We start from the raw sequence: 14,077 nt of genomic DNA on the forward strand, positions 1-14,077 counted from the left end.
AAAAGCAAGGGCAGAGCTCCCCCTTAGGTGTCGAATTTTTGGGTGGGTATTGGGGATCCATTTAGTTCATGAGTCATGTCATCTTGTGTCACTTATCCCTTGGGCCCAATAGTCTTTTGGGCTATTTTATCAATTTCCTTTTAAATCATATTTAAAAGCCCAATCCAATATTTCTATATGTCAATATTAATTTCATAATTAATCTTTTAATTATAATTTAACTATCAAATTGTAATTATAGCCTCATGCAATTTGACCCAGTCGAACTATTTGACTTTGGTCAATTGCTCCAGTCAATATGTTGACTTTTGACCATTGACTTTGACATTTGATTATCAACCATTGACTTGTGTCTCCTTATTTCATTTCTCCTCACTTGTACCTCTAATCACATTTTTTGGGTGTGCAGATCTGTAAGTTCCATTTAGCAAGGTAGTGGGATGACTCAACTCCTCAGAGATGATATGGGAATTAAATTCCATAATTTAATTCTTCCTATTAATAAAGGTTAATTAAAATCATGCAGGACATCCACAAACCATGGTTTCACCTAACAACAAGTCACGGTTATCCGAGCTAAATGAGACGTTGTGAAAGAACCTATTCAAATTGGAATGATTGTGCAATTGAATCTTTCTCTTATGTCAATGCTCTTTATTCACATTATTATATCATGGAATCCGATTGTCAATATCCTAATGTGAATCATTCCTTTTATATGATTATCCCAATAAGATTTGAAGACTTCTTCTTTCAAGTCTTATCTACTATTCGGCGCAGAGATTTGACCAATCATATCTTAAAGTATTCTCTCTCCTTTACTGAGAGTAGAGATTCCTTGTTGTACATTCATTTACTTCCACGACTCTTTTGAGAATCCTGATGAGCACCTTTAAGCTATACCTAATTCAGTATGATCGTATAGTGTCCTCAAAAATTAACAATATAGCCATAAAACATCTATGATGCCTCAGGTCTAAGGATTAGTTTGCACCATTGCAATTTATGAGTTTTGGCTTGACATGTGAGTAAAAACTTCTATGCAGTGACTCATGTGTTGATCGTGTTCAGTGTACTTGTTCTTCTACAAGCACCTACACACATATCGATGTGTCTCCACACTTAATGACTTAAGACCTTGCAATTCCCTACATATAGAAACGATACTGTGCGTACTGGTCTTTGCGGGATATTGATGCGGAATCAATATTCTTATTACCATGAACATATTTGGGATTTAGAGATGATGGGAAGTCTCCATGTATGCAATCTCATTACATAGCTCTCATATCCACTTGTGTATTCCTTGGACTATGGTTGTTCTACATATTGAAAGATAATATAAGATGATTTAATGTATAAAACAACTTTTCTTACCCATTGATAACATAATATGTCTTTTATCATAGATGTCCTTAACTCTAACTATTATATAATTAGTTGGCTTTATGAGCATATTTCTAACAGGTTCCACCGGATCACGACGTGGGGGAGTATTTTCCTTCGGATGACGTAATAATGCCATTATTTCCAACATGGAACGCACCACTGGAACCGACTGTGGGCATTGTTCGCTTGAGGAGCCATGTGTAATGGTTTTCCTCTTTTTTGTTTTACCTGGAATAATCTACTAAAAAAAAAAGAAATTGAAAATACAAGAAATTTTTTTTTTAAATGACATTAAATTGAATAAAATGGCAATTTTTTATTTTTTATTTACCTCATTACCAAGATTTTGACCACTTCGAACATTTATCCATGACTCTCCGGCTTCGATGGAAGAGGCCATTTGTATTTTTACACGAATGGAATTTTGTAGTAGAAAATTTGGTGTGGAAAGTGAAAAATACTGAAAGTAGATGAATTTGTATGAAGATTTGGTGTGGAAAGTGAATAATATTTGTAGGTATTTATAGGAAAAAAAATTCCAAAATTTCTTGATATTTTGTACAATTTTTTTCAATTTTTTTTAGCAAAAAAATGGACAGCCGTTGGATTGGATAAATTTTTTGAATTAGAGGCTCTAGGAGAAGCCACATGGCTTGTAGCCATTGGTTTCTGGCAGACGTGGGTTAGCGCTGACGTTAGAAGCCAGAAGGCAAGAGTCCGGGCCAGATCTGCCAGTGGGCTTGCCTGGGCTTATGGGACCCACCTCTTGGCCGGGCTAGACTTGGCGGCCTGGAATTGCTCCCCGGGCCTAGGGCCCCTTCCTGCCTAGGCTAGCCTCTTGTGATGGAAGTGCTCTAAATAGAGAAAGTCATGCAGCATTTCATTTCATCTAATTGTCATCCGACAAAAGTAGTTTTTAGAGCATTTATAGCATTGTATTTTCAGAAATATAGTGAGTTAGTAAGAGAGAGTTCATACACAAGTCTGAGTTCGCTTTTCTTAGGGATTGTAGTACTACTTCAACAAGAAGTCGATCATTGTATCATGGGAGACGTTTGCCAAACAAATCCTAAAAGCACCTGTGATAAGGCAGTTTCGTCTTAAAGAGATAGAACGAAGTTCTAGACTCGATCATCTGTATAGCATTATTAAAATTTTCCTTGTCGTTAATTTCTTATATTTATTTCAAATTTATAATAAAGTTTTATTTTCGAAATTATCGTAAATATAGCAATAATAATATTTTACCAACAATGTGTTTTTTTTTTTTTGGGAAGAAAAAACAAGTAGGAAGAAAAGAAAAAAAAAAATAACCAAGCACTCTTTTATTTATTTATTTTGTTTGAGAAAAAAAAGCAGGCACTCATTTTTCATAAATCATGTCACGATTTATTTCTTTATTTATTCAATATTCATGCAATAATCTAGTTTAATCAAATCTAAACTAAGCGAGAGGGATTCGAACTCGGGTGCATAGTGTGGAGCACATTCTCTGTTCCCAATTTGGTTAAGCTCATGTCTACACAAAAATAAGATGTTAGACAATAATTACACCCACAATGCTCCACGTAGAAAACTCAAAATTTCTAAGAATAGCTGTTAGACAACAACTAAGCTTAAGCTATTAGAAAATGAGTCAATAATGTATATCAAGTTAACATTATTCCTACGTACAACATGTATTATGTACATGGAAAGACATACGTAATGCGTCATGCGTCATGAATGTATATGAAGCTAACAAAACTGAAATTAAAACCTAGAGATGTGCATGGTTCGTTTTGATCCACCTCCACTCCACCCCTCAATTGTTGACTGAACCATCACCATTGTGCCAAACCAAGCTTATCCGTGTCGGTTTGTCGCCTTCATCTTAAGGAAATAAGAAACAAGAGTACGAGCCATCTTCATTTTTATATAGTATACTAGTATTGTAGTACGGTTGCCTTAATGTTAAAAGTGCATTTATGTCGACAGGTCAATGTTTGGCCAGGTGTCAGAAAACTATTAGTCTATAGTACCACGTCATCTGTACTACCGAACTAGTGTATAATTTCTCCTGACGTACACGCCCTGGTCCGCTTATGGGGATGCAAACAAAGATGTAGATTTCCATCTCCAACATGAATTCTAAATTTGCAGCAATTTACACCTCTGCACTCGAACAATTTTCAGCCAACAAAGATGTAGATTTTATTTACATATGCCTTCAGCAAAATCTCTGCACTAGAAACTTCGTTTTCAATGGAAAAAGAAGAGCATTTCTTATTCTGCCAATCCCACCTTCATTATGTTAATAAGATATAGACTAAATTGTTAAATCACAAAACACTTCAACTAAAATAAATTTATTTAAAAAAAATTCTGTTACGTATTCAATATGCAAACTTGTTCAGTTGTAACATGAAGTAATTTTTCATCTAAAACACTGTTTTGGCCTTTGTATGGAGAATTAACCACCATGAATTTACCATCAAATTACAACAGACTTTTAAGAAGCTGAGTGGCAGAACAAAGAAACATTGAACAAGCCAGCTCTTCTGTGCAACATAGGCAACGGACTGAGTACAAGTTGAGTGCCAGACCTTTTAGACTTCTCATAAGAATCTATGAAATCACAAGCCTAAGGGAGCATCAATTTGTCAGTGTCTGCACTAATTAAAGATACAGTCTTTATCTCTGTCAGCTCCAATCTGAATTTGCATATCATAACAAATGAAAACTTACAACAATAATCAGATCATAGTGGTTTTTTTTTTTTTTTTTTTCCGGAGAGCAAAAATTATTGGGCAAAAACCAATCTAGGATAAGCTGACTGAAAAGATATCATGCTTTAAGTAAGGAAATGAACATTTCAGGCTGCCCCTACCACTAAACGAATGGGAGAATTAGAACATGCAACAATGTCATGATTTTGAACCTGTTTGCAGCTCCTTGGGGTCTCATCAGCACAGCAGGGAAGAAATAGAGAACCACAGGCTTTCCTTTGAACTTGGAGAAGCTCACAGTTTTTCCATTCTGATCTTTCAATGTGAAGGGTAGTGGAACCTTACCCTTGTCCACCTGTAAAGAAACACACAATCATAAGGTCCATAATCAATCAACAAAGAAGTAGCCATGCCCATAGCCCACAAAACACTAACATATCAGAAGAAGAGGGGATTTGCAAAGAGGAAGAATGGGAGAACTTGAGGCCATAAAATTGTCTCTAGTTCATCACATTCTCAATTTTATGGCATAAGCAAATAAACAAAACTCTGCATAATAGTTTGTAATCCTTAAATCCCCAGTTTGGCTATAGGAAAGCAGTGATGAATCAAACACTAAACATTTCAATTTCACCATAATGAAAATCAAACACTAAACTAAAATTAATTAATTATTTTCCCAAATTTCTCAGAAAGAACTCTCAATCAGAAAGAAAACAACCTAAATAGTCAATTGGACTGTAGAACTACAATCTTCTCTTGGATTTGTAATGTTTCCATCGTTTTCTTGAAAAACAAATTAAAGAAATTAAAAAGAGATGAAGTGAACGTGATGACGCAACATGAGAGCATTAAATTATAGAGAGTCACTAGGAGTCATTTCTCTCTTTTTAGATTTAGAAACTTCTAGAAGTCTCTCTATTTTAGGATACGGATATTGAGTATGATTGGAATTGTATTTTTCCAATATCTCCTTAAAATTTGTCCAAAAATATAATTTATATAGCCCTTTATAATTGTATTTTGCCCTAAGTGAAGAATCCTATAAAATAGATCTACCACAAGTAGAAGGAAGAGTATAAATCTAGTAAACATAGTTTGTTACTCCGAAGACATTCTCTGGCCACTAAATTCATTACGTGTTCTAATTTTTCAACAGTCAACCACGCCCCTCATTTCCGACACAGACCAACCACGCAGCCTTATCTCTCTCTGTCATGGCTTCAGCGGCGGCTGACTACTCCGACGAGCCCCTAACCCCAGCAGGCCGCCTCTTTGTTCAACCCCAAATGAACCAAATAATTCATTGCGCCGTCGGCTTCAAGAACCCAATAAACATAGACTCAATCAAGTCCCATCTCAAAAGCTCTCTCCTTCTCTCCCACCCCAGATTCTCAAGCCTCATGGTCCGCGACTCACAGGGCCTCGAGCACTGGCGCAAAATCCCCCACCTCGACCTCGACCGCCACGTCATTGTCGTCCCCAACCCCATCACCACCGGATCCCATTTTGACCATGACACCGCGGTCAACGACTACTTGGCCGACCTCTCCACCAGCTCTGGGCTAAGCGCCGAGAAACCCATGTGGGAAGTTCACCTTCTAATGGGTCACAACTGCGCCATCTTCCGAATCCACCACGCTTTGGGAGATGGTGTTTCGCTCATGTCTCTGTTCTTGGCGAGTTGCAGGGGAGCTGAAGATGAGGAAAAGATGCCAACTTTGGCTTCTGGGAAGAGAAACAGAGTGAATGGTAAAAAGGGTTGGTGGGCTTTGTTGATTGGGTTTGTGGGTATGTTGTGGTTTAGCTTGATTTTTGTGGTGGAGTTTGTGTTGAGATGCTTGTGGGTTTGTGACAGAAAAACAGAGATCAGTGGTGGTGATGGGGTTGAGCTCTGGCCTAGAAAGTTGGCCACTGCTCGGTTTAGGGTTCAGGACATGAAGCTCGTCAAGAAGTCCGTTCCAAATGCAGTAAGTGATTTATGAGAATGTTGGCTACTGCTTGGGAAAAAGGATTTCTATATTGGGTATTTGGGTTGGGTCCCTATCTGAGAGTTTTTTAAAGATTCTTTTTTGGTATAAAAAAAAAATTTTTTTTAAAGGTTTTGACTATAATTTCATGCCACTCTGCAGACCATCAATGATGTTCTTTTTGGGGTGATTTCATCAGGGCTATCAAGATACCTAGATCACAGAACAACAAATGGTAATTAAATGACAACTGAGGTTGTTTACTTGTACTTCCCATTTGAATCAGATGTCTGATGCATTCAAGGACAATAACCCAATTGTGTATGTCATCAGCTTTGCCCGAGGGACTTCAAATTACAGGGATAGCCATGGTGAATTTAAGAGAGCAGCCTGGATTGCAGGTTTGTTTGCTGAAACTTGTAACCTTATATTTTATTTGTGCTATCCATTTATTTCAATGGTGTTGTCTTTGTTTTCTTATGAAATTATTGAAGTTTAAACTTCTGGTGGTTACTTGAATCAATCTGATGATATCGGAACAGGAAATATCCGATTTGATGAAAAGCAATTCAGGGTCAAGTTGGGGTAACAAATTCGGCATGCTTCTCCTACCTATATATTATCATAAAATAAGTGGAACTGATCGTCTAGCATATCTGAAGATAGCTAAAGTGATGATTGACCGGAAGAAACGATCTCTGGAGGCTCATTTCTCGTACAAACTTGGGTATTTTGTAATGACCTACTTGGGAGCAAAGGTGAGCACAGAATGCAGTTTTGAAACAAAAACAATATAAAAAAAAAGAAGCAAAGTTCACTTTCCAATTTGGATATTAAAAACCGCTTCTTTCTGTTGTACTGCAGGTTGCTGCCTGGCTGAATTACAGGATTGTTTGCAATACTAGCTTTACTATCTCAAATATACTTGGCCCGCAAGAAGAAATCATATTTGGAGGCAACCCTATAACTTACCTAAGAGTGAATTCATCCAGCCTGCCCCATGTACAGCCCACAGAATCACTTAAAATTTGTCTAGACGTACTGAATTGTCAACTAGAGCAAATCAGAAATATATATGTATAACATGAATGATTTTGCTGGTTGGTAATGCAAATTTGTCTAGACGTACTGAATTGTCAACTAGAGCAAATCAGAAATATATATGTATAACATGAATGATTTTGCTGGTTGGTAATGCAGGCACTTACAATGCACATGATAAGCTATGCTGAAAGAGCAGACATGCAAATTTTGGTGGCCAAAGATATCATCCCTGACCCGGCATTTCTTGCAAAGTGCTTTGAGGAGGCCTTGCTTGATATGAAGGAAGCAGCTGCAGCCATCAATCGAACCTAGGAGGACCACTATACATTTTAATGGAATGTCAGAAAATTGTATGAGGTTGAATGTGAAAGGAAGATTAGTGATACATTTCATTGACATGCAGAAAGGGCAAATATCTGAAAAGGCTAATATGTAGATGGTCTGTTCATTTGCCATCATCATCATTCTTGTCGGCTTTCAAACTCTTTCAAACAAAGACATATATACATCAGCCATACCTACGATGTCACTCTCTCTCTCTCTAACACTAAACACTATATAAGAAAAGAACCAAACTCTCAAGATCTAACGATCAATGTCATGCGACCAAACCCCGTAAGTAACCAATAATAAGTTGCATCAATAAGTTGCATGCTGCTAGTTGTTATTCCCCCGGTAGGCATGCGGCTTGTTGCGGCTTTTGGCAATCATGCCTTGGCCAAGGATTGGGGTTTCTTGTTGCTTCCTTTCTTCCTTCGCAGCAGTAGCCTCCTGAGCAAACCAAAACCTCCTTGTTTCTTACTTGGCACAATAGCCAGACTCCCAACTGCACTATTACCAGCTTTATGCCTTGAACCAAGATGCCCTTCCCGCATCAGAGCAGTAGGCGTGGACAAGGCATTATGACTATCAGAGTGAAGAAGGGATGGTTTTTCTGCATCTGCATCTCTCTGTGTTTCTTTCTCCTTTGGAGACTTGATATCCCCGACTCTGGGGTTATCCTCAGCAAGCATTTGATCACGTAGCGAAGAGCGCCTGTTCAAGTTATTGTCACTGGCATTGGCTGCAGTGCTGGTGGTTGTTGAGAACACCTTGTCAAAAAGTTCTGCTTCCCTTGGCGTAGCCAGTGCCTTCAGCTGTTTTCCTAGGTTTAGGATGGTTTCTTGGCACTCTGCCAACTTCACCGAAGCTGTAGTGATTTCCCATCCCTGAAAGTTTGAAGAACAGTCACACTGTAGTGCCTAATTAAAATATTGTTTACAATTGCAGTTGATTTTTTAAATCTATTTTCTTAGGAAGTTTGAACTCCTTTTTAAACACAACCACTATATGTAATGAGATGATCAATGCAGTATCACAATATATGTTTGGATGTGATCATATTCTTCTGCTATCGCTTCTTTCAATTTTGTCAAGCATAGCTGAGTTGCCTTCACTTAATTATAGATTTCATGTAATTGAACTCTATTAGCTAAACCTAAAAAAAAAAAACTGTAACTTACAGATTGGGACTGCTTTTCCTCTTGGTTTATGCCAAACTCTGGAGTTTCCTTCTTTTCAGCACTGTGAATTTAAAAAATCAGAATTTTCTCATCAATCAACATAAGCTTTATATAGTTTCCACAGCAGAAAAAGTCAGGAGACTGGTGATTACCTTTGTAGCTGGAGTTGGAGCTCAAGACATGTTGCTTCTAAATCTTCACAACAGCTATGTTTATGCTCCAATTCAGCTTCTAACGACGAGAACTTCTGGAAGACTTCATTCAACTTTGCTTTGGTAACATTTAGCTGGGTATCAAGATCTTCATTAACCGACTTCTGATTTTCGATCTGGTCTTCCATAATCCCTTCCGATTGTTTCAGACTCTCCAGTTCTGATTGCAAGCTTTCAACTATTTGCTGTGATTCCTTTAGTTGAGCTTCCATGCTCTTTAGTTCATCCTTTAATCTACCGTTTTCTTCTTGCAGTTTATCCTGAACCTTATTCAACGAAACATCTTGGTCATTTGAAGAAGCAACTAAAGGCAAACACAATGACTGCTCTTCAGATGTATGTCCAATAATTGATTCCCCAATTGCACCCTCAACTGCAATATCTCCTTGGTCTTCTTGCCAACCAAAATGCTTCTTAATTTTATTCCTCATGGTTGAAGCATCTTTAGGTGTCCTATAGTCGTTCAAAAGCCAGTCCAAAGTAGAAGTAAGTTCCTCAACAAAATTTTCAAAATTAGCCTTTCCTCCCAACAGATTGTGACAAGTAAGGACACACTTTTCCACAACAGCATTTAGTTCTGAACGTTTCCATTGGAAAATGCGGATTAAGTAGTCTGTTGATGCTGCTGAGTTAAATATCTGGGAACTCTGGTCCCTATATGACAAAACATCTGTAGTACAATCATATACCAAAGATGTTTGGTTGATTCCTTGAAACAGCTTAATGAGTTTAGAGATTGATTTACTCAGACTGGACTGACTGCGTTGGCTGCCATTATCTTCCACTGAGGTGTCAATACTCAGAGCTCCACTAAATGAATCTATAGGATCACATTCTGCACGATGCCCTGAGACTGCAGTTCTATGAGCTTCATGGTTAGTTGGTTGATTTATGTAACCCAAGGCAATTTTGATGTCCTCAAATAGCTCATCTAGACTTCGGTTCGAAACATTCTTTTGCTCCAACATTGCTTTTAAAACAACCTGAAGCCAGTCAAAAGAATTCTCTGGCCTCGCATCTTTTGACTGGCTGTACTTTCTTCTGTCGCTGAAGCTGGAATCAACTTCAACTGGCACTAGTTCCCTACCAGTAAAGCAACGATGATGTCCCTTGTTAGGAGGTGTAACTGCAGAAACTATTGCCATTTTCTCCATCTGAACAAAATCGTCCATTAAGCTAATGTCTGAAACCTCAACTTCTCGGCATTCCTTTGGACTTTTAAGTCTCTCATTTTTAAAATGTTCCAACTCTGAAATTAGAGCACTAGCCCATGATTCAGAGGAACTAATCCCATCATCACTGCCAATGTCAAACCTTGAAGACCGAGAAATGTCATTTGGAATCGGACTGCATGCAACTAGCTCCATAGATTTCTGGCCTTTGGAAAGCTGTCCAAGCTGAGTACCAGCCTGTGACAATCTGGAAGCTGTTTGAGAATGCGTGGTCCTCGAAGAAAGGAGTTCGGAGTTTTTCCTGATTAAAATTTCTTTAAGGGTTTTGTTTTCCTCTTCCAGATCGTGTAATTGCTCAATCATGAGACGCATCTTCTTATTTGGAATTTCAGGAGAATTTCCCTTGTTGGCATCTCTTACAATTATATCTCTGGTAGGATTCAACTTTCTTCTTCTCATCTCGGTCTGATCCCTTCCAAGCATTTGAACCTCACTCTTCATATTCAGCAAAGTAGTAGGACCTGGCAGCCTTTTTCGCATAAGGAGATGAAGTCTTTGACATTCTTGTTCTAACTTTGTGATTTTCCTCACACTCTCCAAAAGTTGTTTGTGTGATTCTTCAGCAGACCGGCGGTTGTATTCCATCTCCTCACTCCGAATCTCAAGTTCCTTCTCAAGCATGTGAAATTCATATCTTAGAAAAGCATTTTCTTTTTCTGTGGAATCCAGTCTGGCCATTAGTGCACTGAACTCTGCATCTGCTCTAGACTTGTGTCTATTCAAATCTTCAATGAGTTTCTCTTTTGCTCGAAGGGCTTTGTTCAGATTAGTATTTTCCAAAGCCAAGTTTGTAAGCTGTTGACTTGTCTCTCTCAGCTTCTCTTCTAATTTCTTCTGTGCCTTCTCATACTCTCTTGCTGTCATCATAACAGCATCGTTTATTCTTTGCTCCTGTTCTTCTCGAACGAAATTTAATTGCTGCTTGTACTCTGCCAATGCATCATCTGAATGAGTTAATCTCTCATTTGCAGATATTCCCTGCCTCAAAGCTTGATCTAGTTCTTGCTTTAGTACTGGCTCTCCTGCCTTCTTGCCACCTGAAACAAAAATTATATATTCGATCAGCCAAAAGCCAAAATGTGAGCATCCAATGAGAACATATTGCCTAATACTAATCTACAGAACAACTAAGCTTGTAAAGGAACATTATGGAAGCTCTGAGAACAGAAGGATAATTGAGAACTACCTGCTATAGCTTCTGCTGTTTTTGCATGTTCTGTAACAAGATCTTCTTTAACATGACAGTCTAGGAGGACTGAAGCTAGCTTCTCATTTAGATTTTTCCCTGATCTCTCTGTTTCATTTCCTTTCTCAGTTGGATATGTTTGTATCTAACATGATGAAACATTGGTACACACAATATTCAGATTCGACATCTTTGCTTAAAAAAACTAAAACTATACTAACCTTCTCAGTTACCTCTTCTTCAATTCTTCCGAGAGGAATGGCGTTTGTTGCAAGAATTGTCTTCTCTGAAGATCTTTTCCTCCAAAGCCAAGCCTTCTGGTCCATGATTTCGGTCCTAATTCAAGAACAGAAAAGGAGAAATTAGCATGTAAAAAAAATAAAAAAAAATTCATAAAAACCCTGTAAAGGCAAGTCATTACAGTAACAATCTCAGTAAATTGAAGTGGACTAAAGTGATTGCCTATAGCTAAGACACTCTGGTGACTAAAAATTTGATAGATAAAGAGTAAAGGATATTTACAGTTACACCAATTGTCACTGGATTATGTCATACTGTAAGTTTAGATTCTTCTATGATGAAATCCAGAACACATCCAAGTTCATACTTGGAAAATGATCAGAACCATAAAAAGAAAGCATTGGAAAAAGATCTAAGCATCTTTGCATGCAGATAACATACAGATGCTAGAGCATGATGAAGCAGAGGGATTGTTTCAAAAACAAAAATAAAAACAATAAACAGATCAAAAAAGTCACTAAATTAGGAAAAAGAAAAAGAATTTCAAGCAATCTAAAATTTTCTGTTCCAGTCAGGCCTCATCAGTTGCAAAGCATGCAGTTCTGAAGAAGTAAAAAGTAAAATGGAGGCTGTAAAAATTCTCAGAAGGAAGAAGGGTGGTGGTGGTGGTGATCATCAAGAAAATTTATGTCTTGATGTTATGACAGTAACAACAAGAAAATCTAAGTTTTGTTTAAGATAATAACCAAGGGATAGATCATGCATGAGGAAATTCAAGCCACATTTTTATCCAAACCTGGGTAATTAAGTGAAAGACCAAAATGCTAAACAGTAATCTCATCCACCACCATTGCTGTGAAGCAAGACAGAGGAAGCATAGAAAGATTATGCTATTTTTAACGTTTGGGAAATGAAAGTCAAAGACAACCAAACATCTTATAAAATCTCATAAAGGAAGAGAACCTAGAATCATAGGATGCTCGTACCCCCACCGACAGTCACCTGTGTGTGTAATAATTCAAGAGAGAGAGAGAGAGTAAAGGGGAAAAAGAAGAAAAGGGAAAAGGGCAAAACCAAAGACAAAAGGAGTCAAAGAACAAATGGCCCGAGTTAGAACACAGAGAGAGAGAGAGAGAGAGAGAGAGAGAGAGAGAGTTGCTTTGAATATATGCGTTATGTGGGTTTAGTTTAGTTTAGTTGCAGAAGAAGGTGTTAGAGCAAGTGTGACGCATGGTTAAGGGTGGTAGAAGACAAAGCTGCATCAGACAGACGTGAACATATTACCAAGTTTTGGTGGATCCAAGTGTTTCTGTTTGAGCTGAGAATGGAGTTGGTGGGTGCTCTCTAAGAACTTAGTGGGATACATTATTATACATATATACGAGACAAGAAAAGTTGGTTCAAACATCTCAAAATTTATGATGTCTCTTTTTGTAGGTTTCTTGTTTAGGCCCTACTAAGTTGATAAGCTACACCTATACTTCTTGCTTGGTCAATAACAAACTATGCCATGTATGAGCTTGTCTTACATTGCCACTGAGATTTTCTTAGTCTTACATTCTAAACTATTCTAATGCGTGGAAGAGAATTTGAAACTCGGTACAATGAAGAGAACACACTATTTTAATCAACTAGCTTAACCCACATTTACAATCTTCTAATTTAATTTGATTGAAATGCAAAATCCGTAGACCAATAAACATTGGACATAGTTAGCTACTGCTACAGTAAATAATTGAACACTTTGTCTGACAGATGCTAAAGTGTTCATGACTTTTAACACTTCCTTTTGATCATTAAAGACCTTAGACAATTATGCTCTATTAACGGTAACTTACCTACCATTAAGCTGTTATCAAGGAATTTACCATTTAAATACACATTCCTCTTCTTTTTTTTTTTTGTCAAAGTTAGAAAAGAGGTTAGAGTTTTTTCACACACAATACCAAGGTGCGTGAAAATTAAAATTTTTTTCACTGAGCTAGCTTGACCCCATTCACTATTTAATTGCACATTCAGTTCTTCACAGTTTTTTCAGAAGAAAATATTGTTGTTATAAATAAAGTAAAAACCATGAAGATTGAAAAAAAAAAATTATATATATATATATATATTTGTATATATTATCCACGAAGAATAAAATCTTTCCTTTTTGTTTTCTTGGTGGGAAGTGGTTCCCATTGAGCACTAGCTAGGTTTGTCTATGCTCAGTGCAACGCCTTCTTTAGTCCGTAAATGCTCATAAATTATTTTGTAAATGAAAAAATATATTTTGAGAAAAAAAAAAACAATTTATTGGGGTGAGAGAGGCTCGAACTCTCGACCTCAGGATAACTCAGAAGCTATGAGACCTACGCGCTAGCCAACTGCGCCACCACCCCTTGATGTTAATGTCCTCAGAATAATTTTATTTAACCTATAATTTATCATAAAGTAATTTTGTTGGAATAATAAATTAATCTTAAAGTTATTAGCGTGTCCTAGATTTAAAATGAGATGTGATAGGTAGATTTGGGACCGTCGAAACTTCCCAGCAAACGACCTCTCTTTCCCCGCGTCCACGTCACCACCCATTGGACCAAAATTACGTCGTC

At 37.5% G+C, this 14,077-nt stretch overlaps 2 protein-coding genes and 1 non-coding gene across 5 annotated transcripts; 1 reads left to right on the forward strand and 2 right to left on the reverse strand.

The window, feature by feature from the left end:
• The first annotated feature begins 5,177 nt into the window (after window positions 1-5,177).
• On the forward strand, window positions 5,178-8,473 carry LOC117636629 (O-acyltransferase WSD1-like). 2 transcript variants are annotated; one of them, XM_034371224.1, is made up of 6 exons: window positions 5,178-6,067; window positions 6,230-6,302; window positions 6,401-6,468; window positions 6,610-6,825; window positions 6,932-7,151; window positions 7,239-7,294. In XM_034371224.1, the coding sequence occupies exons 1-5, from the start codon at window positions 5,315-5,317 to the stop codon at window positions 7,148-7,150; spliced, it is 1,329 nt and encodes a 442-aa protein (XP_034227115.1). In that variant the 5' UTR covers window positions 5,178-5,314; the 3' UTR covers window position 7,151; window positions 7,239-7,294. The 2 variants fall into 2 exon arrangements, with proteins under 2 accessions (XP_034227115.1, XP_034227114.1); XM_034371223.1 differs by having other exon boundaries at window positions 5,182-6,067; window positions 6,932-7,069; window positions 7,268-8,473.
• On the reverse strand, window positions 7,477-12,592 carry LOC117636628 (filament-like plant protein 7). Of its 2 annotated transcripts, none has more exons than XM_034371222.1 (6): window positions 12,447-12,592; window positions 11,477-11,579; window positions 11,244-11,388; window positions 8,766-11,094; window positions 8,614-8,674; window positions 7,477-8,319 (listed from the first exon to the last, which is right to left on the reverse strand). In XM_034371222.1, exons 2-6 carry the CDS (start codon window positions 11,567-11,569, stop codon window positions 7,819-7,821), a joined length of 3,129 nt encoding a protein of 1,042 aa, XP_034227113.1. In that variant the 5' UTR covers window positions 11,570-11,579; window positions 12,447-12,592; the 3' UTR covers window positions 7,477-7,818. The 2 variants fall into 2 exon arrangements, with proteins under 2 accessions (XP_034227113.1, XP_034227112.1); XM_034371221.1 differs by having other exon boundaries at window positions 12,280-12,592.
• Window positions 12,593-13,779: 1,187 nt separating this feature from the next.
• On the reverse strand, window positions 13,780-13,864 carry TRNAM-CAU. Its single transcript is given in 2 exon segments — window positions 13,780-13,815; window positions 13,827-13,864. It is a non-coding gene; the product is annotated as a tRNA-Met (tRNA).
• Window positions 13,865-14,077: the final 213 nt, after the last annotated feature.

The sequence above is a fragment of the Prunus dulcis genome, chromosome 8, assembly GCF_902201215.1.
Source record: "Prunus dulcis chromosome 8, ALMONDv2, whole genome shotgun sequence".
In the NCBI taxonomy this organism is placed as follows: domain Eukaryota; kingdom Viridiplantae; phylum Streptophyta; class Magnoliopsida; order Rosales; family Rosaceae; genus Prunus; species Prunus dulcis.

Coding starts and splice junctions, on each gene's coding strand:
- LOC117636629 (XM_034371223.1), top strand. CDS start 5,315: ATGGCTTCAGCGGCGGCTGACTACTCCGACGAGCCCCTAACCCCAGCA. Junction 6,068..6,229: donor AGAAGTCCGTTCCAAATGCA/GTAAGTGATTTA, acceptor GCCACTCTGCAG/ACCATCAATGATGTTCTTTT. Junction 6,303..6,400: donor AGATCACAGAACAACAAATG/GTAATTAAATGA, acceptor GTATGTCATCAG/CTTTGCCCGAGGGACTTCAA.
- LOC117636628 (XM_034371222.1), bottom strand. CDS start 11,569: ATGGACCAGAAGGCTTGGCTTTGGAGGAAAAGATCTTCAGAGAAGACA. Junction 11,389..11,476: donor TCGGAAGAATTGAAGAAGAG/GTAACTGAGAAG, acceptor TCATCATGTTAG/ATACAAACATATCCAACTGA. Junction 8,320..8,613: donor AGGAAAAGCAGTCCCAATCT/GTAAGTTACAGT, acceptor TCAAACTTTCAG/GGATGGGAAATCACTACAGC.